Source organism: Condylura cristata, unplaced genomic scaffold, assembly GCF_000260355.1.
Source record: "Condylura cristata isolate star-nosed mole 26May11 unplaced genomic scaffold, ConCri1.0 scaffold00018, whole genome shotgun sequence".
NCBI classification, from domain to species: Eukaryota; Metazoa; Chordata; class Mammalia; order Eulipotyphla; family Talpidae; genus Condylura; species Condylura cristata.
The window spans coordinates 8,838,977-8,848,277 of record NW_004567119.1 but is presented as its reverse complement, the minus strand read 5'-3'; the positions used below and the strand labels follow the sequence as shown (position 1 = coordinate 8,848,277).

The window sequence follows — 9,301 nt, the reverse complement described above, 5'->3', positions numbered from 1 at the left end:
GGCAATGCAAAGTCTGACGCCCTGTGGACTCCCCTGCTCTCCCAGCATCTTATTAGCTGGAAGGACACGGACCTCAGAGGGATGAGAGTTGTCTGTTGCCTACTTGAAGAATGGAATATTCCAAAGGTTTTTGTCATTCTGTACTCAACCTGCGTCTTACACACCCGTAGGGTGATTCAGTGACAACATACAATTCAGGACAGAACTGCTAAGGGATCTGGGTTCTACGGTCACATGGGACCTCTCCAAGTCTCTCGAGGAGCAGAATCTGGGACCCTCCTGTGCCTTGGCAGTCATAAAATCAGCCAGTGTGGAAGGATGGCAGTCACTAAATGTGCATTCTTGGAGGTGATAAAGGGAGTTCTGGTTTCCCTTCCCCTCTTAGGATACCAAAATTACAACAGACAGACCTTTGAGGAACTGTTTCTGAGTGACTTTATGAAATTATGATTTATTAGGGAATCATTAGTCTTCCTGCTTTCAAATAGCATGTAGCACTGCCTTAGTCAATGCAGATACACAGACTGAAAATCCATCGAGACATGAGAAGGTGAAAGGCAAGTAGTAAAAATAGAGGGGAAAGGGAGTTGATATGTTATAAAAGGACAATGAAAGAACCTCAACTTCTTAATCTTAATCAAAGCACAGCAAGTAAGTTCAGGAGGTTGCAATGATTTTGTTTTAATGTCTGTGATAAGATACCCATAACATGAAATTTACCTTCTTAACCAATTCTTGAACTCTACAGTCATGTTGACACATTACTGTCGCCCACTGCTCACAACCAGCTGCTGGTAACAGCATCTTCTGTTTCTGAGTTTGGCTGTGCTAGGCACCTCACGTAACTGGACTCCTACTGAACCTGCCATCTGTAACTGGCTTACTTCACTTAGTGTCATGGCATCCACTTCCCTCCAGGCCGTAGTTTATGTCAGAACTCCCTTCCTTTTGAAGGCTGAATAATACTCCACTGTGTATATTGGACATCTGACTTCCCATGTACCTGTTGGTGGGCATTTGCCTTGTTTTCACCTTTTGGGTGTGGCAAATGATGCCGCTGTGAATAGGGCTGTGCCAGTACCTGCTTTCAGTTCTGGCAGAGTCTTCCAGAGCAATGACATGAGCCTTTTTGTCAGGAAGATGAAGACAAATAACGCAAGTCATTCTCAGCAGCCAACTTGCAGAGATCTGGAGCTCTGCCAGAAGAGCTGTTTTCTCCAGGCAGCGGTCAGTTAAGGCTGATGCTGTAAACACTGTGTCTGCAAGAAGCACTGCCTTGGAGGCCTGTCTTTAGGACTTTCTGGTGGTTTGGCTTCATGCCAGCGGCAGCCCACAGGAGGCCCATAAGGAGTGAGAGGTATGCACGCCTCTTTAACTGTGAGAAGTAAGAGTGCCGCTAACCGTCACCTCAGCAGTAAAGCCCACTGAGCTCCTGGCAAGACCACTGCCAAATTTAGAATGGAGCCGGCCGACAAGGGCTTGGAACAGCTGGGTAGCAACTTTGAAGCCATCACAGCAGTTCCCAGGTCGGAGCAGAGGAGCCCAGGCTGCGTCCTCACTGTCCATGACCACAGCTCTAGGAATCCCTGTAGGTGTCCAGCCTGGGCTGCAGGTGCTCGGCTGCTCTTCCTGGAAGGCTTTGTGATTTAGGCTGATAAGGTACAGACTTCTGTCTGAGTAGAATATGAATAGGACCCAAGAACTGGGCAAGAATTCCCCAAGTCAGTGCCTCTAGATGGACCTGCAGAGAACTGACCGACAAGACTTTTGGCATATTTTGTTGGCAGTGTCTAGATAGGCCAGCAGCTGACTACAGACACAGCGTAGCCTCATGATAGTCCCTGGCCAGTGGTTTCGATGGACTTCTCTCTAAGGTGAAACGGAGTTATGTTATTTACATAGAATGATAGTAAGAGAGCTTGGATTCTAGCTACAAAAGGTGTTCAGATTGTTTAGTTATTATGTTAAAAGCAAACAACTAGCATATAAACCTTTGTATCTTGAAGGCTCTTCCACACCAGTTTTAATGGGTCTTCTCTAATGTGGCTCATTATGCAAGTAAACACTGTCTTCAATCCCAGGCTTCCTCACTCGCCAGGAATAAGATTTCTTCTAACTCTATCTTTATTCACTTTAGTGCCATATGAATTAAGTTAGGAAATATTAGATTATTTAAAAATTGAAAACTATCTCCAAATGATCATATGGATATAGTTGAATATAATGGATGTTCAAGATGAATATCCAGATGAAGTTACAAATAAAATAGATTTCCTACTTTGAGAAAAGAACTAATTTGTAAAACCACGGAGATGTTTCTTTCCTTTCTTGGGTGTTTTTTTTTTTTTTTAAGTTTCTCTCCAAAACATTTTACAACTGGTATTCTCACAAATTCTAATCCAAGTCAAGATCCATGCTCATTCAGATAGCTGTACATTTATTTCAAAAAGCTCCTGCAAATGAGATGTTAAGAGCTGGATGATAGACATCCATGGTTCAGGAACACTGACGGCTGTCAGTCAAGGCTGAAGTGGATTTTAATACAGGGCTCTTTCTCCCATCAGACATCGCCAGCCACCTCTGTTAGTCCACTATCCGAGGGTGACTTTGATGTTTACATTTATCTGTCAGAAGCTTTATTCAAACTTTGTCTCTCTCCCAAAGTAGTCTTTATCTCTTACATTCTACTCAAAATGAGATGGGATAAAACCAAAGCTCGTGGTCAAGGGCACTTTCGTGAAGTGATATTGCACAATTAAGACCAGGTTCGTACCACAAGATTGCCTTTGTTTGCAGCCTCTGTGGATATACACTTCTGTGCCTTTCATGTAATTGTGCAAAAATGATGTGTGATGTAAAATGTGTTTTTAAGATGGTCTGTGTTCTCGAAATTTCAAGCTATATTGAGTCTGCTGTACTCTGCATTTAGAGAACTCAATTTCATGCAGTGCAAATAGGAATGGAGTTTGGAAACACAAATCTAACTACATACTGGGGAGCAAAGTATAAACAAATGAGTGGATGTAATAAAGCATACGAGGTTCCAAATACCACATTAGTTAGAGAGAAACTCGGGGGAAAGAGCTAAAATTGCCTACTCGGGCTGGCGGCGTGGAGGGAAGGAGAGACCTGAGTGAAGTAAAAAACCTAGGCTTGGGCCCTGGCTGCATTGTCAGTGTACATCGTTGTCACAAAACGGAGGATGATTCTTCACAAGGGCTGAAAGTTCGCAAGAAGACATGGCCCTTTGGGGTGTGGTAGGCACGCAGCGAGTGGTGGTGTGAGTTAAAGAGACGCTGTCTACCAAAGTGGCAAATTACGTCATCTTTAGGTGTGAGGCCACACATGAACGTTCTGATCTGTAGGTTCGCTTTGATCTTCCTGCGGATGTTATGTCCGCACAGAAGACATAGAAGCACCTTGCCACAGAGCTGTTTGGTGCCCATGTTCTGCTTTGGCAAGTCACACCCACCTGCCAGAAGGATCTCCCTTGTCTCTGGTTTTTCTCTTGATTTATTTTCTACCTGGATAAATAACACTAATAACAATATTATTTTCCTGAAAAGTCACTTTATGAGTTTGAATCTTACTAAGAAGCATTCAAACCAAGAAACTATCATTTGGTTTCAACCCGAACCAACAGTGGTCTCTCAAGGAGCTGTTCTTTCCCTACGTCCAGAAAAAGAAAAGCTAATGCCTGTGCAGTACATTGTGGGAGGGTTATTTTTATTGAGGTGCCAGTGTAGTCGAACCTGTGTCCCAGGTGTGCATCATCATACATCCGCAGGCGCACAGGCCCGCTCAGAGTCACCACTACAGCCCACGCCACCCTTGGCAGGGGCAACCTTAACCCCTCCTCCAGCCACCCTGTCCCCTCGCCTCTGGTAACCAATGATTTAGCCTTCGCGTCTAAAAGATGTTTTTTCTTCATACACTTCACTCACTGTGTGTGTTGCGGTGTGAGTGTGCAGGTGGGGTTTGTCGTCCTCTCTGACCTTCACGAGCACAGTACCAGGGCGTTGTTGCAGATGGCAGGGTTTCTTCTCAGTCGCTGAGCGGACAGATCCCATCTTCCTTTTCCACTCATCTATCAGTAGGCCCTTAGGTCGTTGCCAGCTCTTGGCCATTGTAAACAATGCTGCAGTGAGCACGGTGCCTATGCCTCTGAGGAGTGTCTTGGCATCATTCCTTGGTGAACACCCGCACGGGGGAGGACTGGGCCACACGGAACTTCTACTTTTAATTTGGTGAGGAAATCCGCATTGCTGCCCATGACGACTCGGTGCAGTGTCTGATACTTGAAGAACAGTCCTGCAGGTGCTTCCTCCATTCCTGCAGGGCCAGATGGTGACTCGTACACTGCTTGGACACTGCTAGATCCGGGTCCTAGAACGACAGGGTCACAGGCCCAGAGCCAGTGCGCCGGACGATTAGTGGCCCATGGTGGCCAAGGCCACGTCCCGACTGCTAGCACCGTGCAGACTCACAGGTCAGCATGACTGTGCTGGGTCCCCTGCGCCTCCTGGGCTGCGAGATGCTTTACCTGTTTCACCATCTGACTCTCTCCTGGGCTTAGTTTTGTTTTGGTTTGCTTTGCTTTGTTTTCATGAAGTTGCTGATGCCATATTTCTTTAGGCATTGGATCTTGCTTTCTGTAAATTTTCAGCATTATCGTTCTCTAAACACCACCGCCATATGCAAATCTGTAGGTGTGGGATCCGTGTGGTTGCCTGTGCTTGTTTCCTTTCATGAAATATTTATGGAGCGGAGGTTGACACGTCCCTTGTCTGCCATATCCCATTTGGCACCCAGCAAGGTTAATCAAACATGGGTTCTGCCTTTAAGAAGCTTAATGTTGGCAATCAAAATGGGGGGATTTTAGTTTACCCTAAACACACAAAAATTCTGCATTTAAGAAAGTGTCCTACGTTTACAGCCAAGCTCAAAGGAATAAAAGTGGTTCAGGAACAGAGAATTCACAGCCAGAGAGTTTAAGATGGAGGCGGCACTCAGTGGCCCAAGGAGTGGGATGTCCATACATGCCTTCCAGGGGTGAGAGGCCAGAGTCAGTTAGGACGCAGCAAGCCTGGGCCCCGAGGTGGAGACCCCTGCACAGAGGTGGGCTCTGCAGAGGTTCCCCTGTCTGTGAACAAGGACAGAGGTCTCAGCAGCCAATGTGGCCGGGAAGCTGAAAGAAATGAGAAACCCACGGCGTCAAGTGTGCAGTCTACATTTAAACTGTGCAAGTCTTGCACAAAGCAGTTAAATTGAGAAATTAGAATAACACTGGTCCAGGACAAATGACATGCTTATACCTAATAGTTGTAAATGCTAAAATTCATGTAGCTTCCACAAGACACCCAGGAGCCAATGCCTGGGAGCACTGTCACTGAAGAGCAGAACATGCATGTGAAATGCATTCAGAAAAACTGAATTAAAAAGTGATCACCGGGCCCTCCCTGGTGGCGCAGTGGGTTAAAGCACAGCACTGAGAAGCTAAAGCCACTTCCACATGAGTTCGATCCCCGCCTGCCCCCGGAGGAGACCACATGGCGCGGCAGACCTCTCCTGACCCGCCCGCTGCTCCCCTCAGCAGTGTACGTCATTGATCTGCCTGTTCTGCTCCCCACTCTGTCTCTGGTGAAGTCTCTCACTGCCCCTGAGTCTCTGGCCTGTACCCCAGTTCTGTATGTACAAATAAATAAATCTTTAAAAAAAAAAAAAGTGATCACGGAAGCATGTTAAAAAGCTTTTGCAGCTATAATACAGATACTGTTTAGAGATGTATTGACCCTCAGGTAAGAAATTTGGGTGAACTCTAGATTTCTCTACAGGCAAGGTTCATGATTTAATAATTATTTGGAGAGTCAAAGCGAAATGGACGCCTTCTAAATCCAATAAAGAAGCCAAGAATGGTATTTTTTTAAGTTGGGTCAGTGCAATAAAAGCTAGGAAAGGAAGAGAAAGAGCAAAGTTCAAACGGTAGGGAAAAGATCCAACTATATCAGTAAATATGGTAAATGAAAAACAGATTAAACCGTGCTGTTAAAATACAGAGACAGATTTTTTTTTAATCCAGCTTTTCTCTGTTTATAAAAGACGTGTGAAATATTGTTATGTGGGAAGCTTGAAATTTAGGGACTGTAAAAAAGGGCAGAGCAGACAAGTTTTAAAGAGAGCAAAAGATAAAGGAGGGAGGAGGGAGAATGTTACTCAGACAAAATTTTAAGGCAAAAAATAATGTTGTGACTAAAGATGTTCCTTGGCAAAAGGCTTGTAAAAAAATACATCAGGAGACATCTCCTAAGAAAAACTCCATTTCTACCCACAAGAGATGGCCAGCCAGCAAATATTTGAAAAAGGTTCAACTCGCTGGGGATAATGAAAATGCAAATAAAAGCAACAGTGTCACTGTCCTCTCAACCCCCGGTGGCAAATCACCATAAACAGGATGACTGCGGTGTGGGCCTGAGGCCGAGCAGGACTACGCTCCTCGCAGCCGGGGGAAAGGGCAGCTGTGCGCAGTCCGTGACTCGGCAGTTCTGTCCCATGCTGTGTCGTAGGGAGATGCAGAGGACGCGTCATTGCAAAGCAGGAAAAAGGAAGAGACCCACGCGCCTGCCCGTGGTGGCGCAGGCAAACTGGCCTGTGTGAGCAAATGGAACTGGCAGCCCTGAGAGCGAAGTAACTGAGAGACCCCTGGAGGCCAAGGGACATGCCTCCGAGGGGCAAGGCTGAGGGAGAATGGGCTGCAGAAGATGCATGTCTAGTGCCCAATGTACGGGAAGCCCAGCAATCCTGCGTCTCGCAGCTACCAGCTTCCATGGAGTATTTTCAGATATGGGCATCTGAGAAGAAGGGGTCACGGGAGTAGGCTGTTCTCTCCTTAGATGAGGACGATGACTGGGAACAGGGAGGGCGGCGGGCGGCGGCCGGAGCCCTCACTTCGGCGTGATTGCAGTTAAAGATCCGAGGCGAGTCTGGCAACGATACAGCGTTTATTTACATGTGGCTTCTGGGTGGCACCGCAGGCTCCTTTCAGTCCCTGTATGTACGTTCCTAAGCTACTTCCTCAATGCCAGGTAGCACCAGCTCATTATGGGCGAGAGCAGAGGTAGCTGCCAGCAGCATCTAAGTGTCCACCATTGCATGGGCGCCCTTCACGCCACTTCAGGGCTGAGATGAGAGCGACTTCTGCCAGCTGCGGGGCCACAGTGTGTCTGCAAGTGTCAGGGCTCGATATGTCCTTCCCGTCTGTCACCCCAGCTACCATGAAGCAGGATCTACTACCTTGAGAAAAGAAAGTCTAAGTAACAAAGCGATGCTGTGCTTATTTCTCAGAGTAAGAAATACTGATTTCAGTTGCCACATAATGTCGACCTTCGGTTCTGTGGCAGGACAGGGTTGGCGGGTTGTGTGAACGTTAATCGCAGCCAACTGGCCACACGCTTCCTCCCTTTGTCAATGACATTCCTTTGGGCCCCTCACCCTTTAAACTGCTGGCTGGTTCCCCTTTGTCAGTGTGTTGCTATAGATCGTTTCCGTGTGGAATAGATAGGCCAGGCTTGTCCCTGACCCTTCCTGGCAAATGGTAAGTGTTCGGGAATGATCTCACTGTAGTGTGCACTCAGCCAGCCGCTATCACTCTGGACGTCGGGTGAAATAATGGCGTGCTGTGGGAAAGGCTGGTTTCCGTGCTTCTGACAGTCTTTCTGGGTGCTAGTCAACTGCACAGCCGAGGGTTCTAGAAGCAATTTGCCACGTCCCGTGAAAGGCATCAAACTCCTCTTTAAAGCACGGATCTGCTACAGGTTGACACCAAAAGGAAAATTGTGACTCAGATCTCAGATGAAGCTACCTTGAGCTGCCAGTGAGGATGTGATGATGAACTTCTCAGTCTTGTTTCTTTCTCGTCCTCTTGCAGAGAGAAGATGCATCAGTCTGCCATGTATGAGCTCTGCCAGGGGATGCACCAGATCAGCCTCCAGTTCGTCCGCCTGCAGCTCACCTTTGAGGAATACACCATCATGAAGGTTCTGCTGCTGCTCAGCACAAGTAAACCGATGACGCTTTTCTAAACTGTCCGGTCTCCTTCCCTGGGAGGGCGGGCTGTCTGTAGTTAGCTACAGTTGTGCACTACACAGCTGAGGTGCCGGGCGCACTGAGCCACTTGCCTCACCCTCCACCCCTCCATCCCTCCGAGCACACCCCGTGGGCTGTGTTCCTTGTTGTCGGCGTGCCATGGCTATTTTATCGATGTACTGGCTGTGTAGAGCGAGGATGGCCAGACCTGCTCTAAAGGGGCCCGAATGGAGGCACCTTATCTCACGCTCCTGTCCTTGGTGAGGCAGGACTGCAGGACTGGACTCTGGACTCCCTGGCCCAGGGAGCGGGGGTGAGCGCTGGAGGGGCCGGCTGGGGGGTGACCGTGGCAGGAGAGGGGCCACAGTCGGACTCAGGACTCCTGCAGAGGCGGCCAGCCTGCAGGCCTGGCCGGGCGGGCCTGCGCTCACAGCTGTGTTTTGTTTGGCTGGCTTGGGCTTTCTAGGTTGCTCTTGGCCTCACCTCTTGTTTGATGTTCGTGGGGCTGGCTCGCCCGGAGCCAGGCATGCTCTCCTCAGTTTGCCACAGGCCCCGCCACTCCCGACGGGGACCCGCAGCCCAACACCCTTGTCCGGTGTGACCGCCTCTCGGCTGCAGGGCCCTAGCGGAAGGTCTGCCTGCTCCCCGTATCCTCAGGGTCTCTGTGTTCCCATTGATCCTTGCCAGAGCCTAAATTTAGAAATACAGTCTTTAAATCCAGTGATGGGGACTTACAGGCAAGGTCATTAACCGTTACTGGCTCGCGGGCCGTTCAAGAAAGAAAAGAAACAGTCAGATGGATGATAGAATTTAAATGAAACATTTTTTTCCTCAAAATGCGTATGACACTAATTCTTTCTAAATTCTGACTACTCAATCTTAATTAGTGTCATCCTTTTACCTCCATTTAATCAGTGAGCCTCTAATCGATTCTGATCATATTTTGAAGCTTCCTGAATCAATTTATTAGCCTCCAAGTAGCTCAAGGCTTTCCGTTCTGATTTTTGTAGCAGTAGGAAAAGCGATATAAAAAGGCAGGGAATCGTAAGTAAAGAATGGTGTGACTCACTGAAAGTGCGGACTGTAGCAAGCGTGTTTTGCTAATCGATGGTAAAAGGCTCCTTATTTACAATGTCCAGTTGCATACACGCCGGCCACCCAGTCGCCGACGGTTTTCAGCACTGACACATCTCTGCTTACAGAGGAGAGCGGAGGGACC

General features: G+C 47.9%; 1 protein-coding gene across 1 annotated transcript in view; it reads left to right on the top strand.

Annotated features, from left to right (window-relative positions):
• NR3C2 (nuclear receptor subfamily 3, group C, member 2) overlaps nucleotides 1–9,301 on the top strand; it is a 282,191-nt gene that overhangs the window by 248,649 nt on the left and 24,241 nt on the right. The window contains exon 7 of the mRNA XM_004685316.2: nucleotides 7,925–8,055. Coding sequence (XP_004685373.1) covers nucleotides 7,925–8,055 — 131 coding nt within the window. The remainder of the gene's footprint in view (nucleotides 1–7,924; nucleotides 8,056–9,301) is intronic.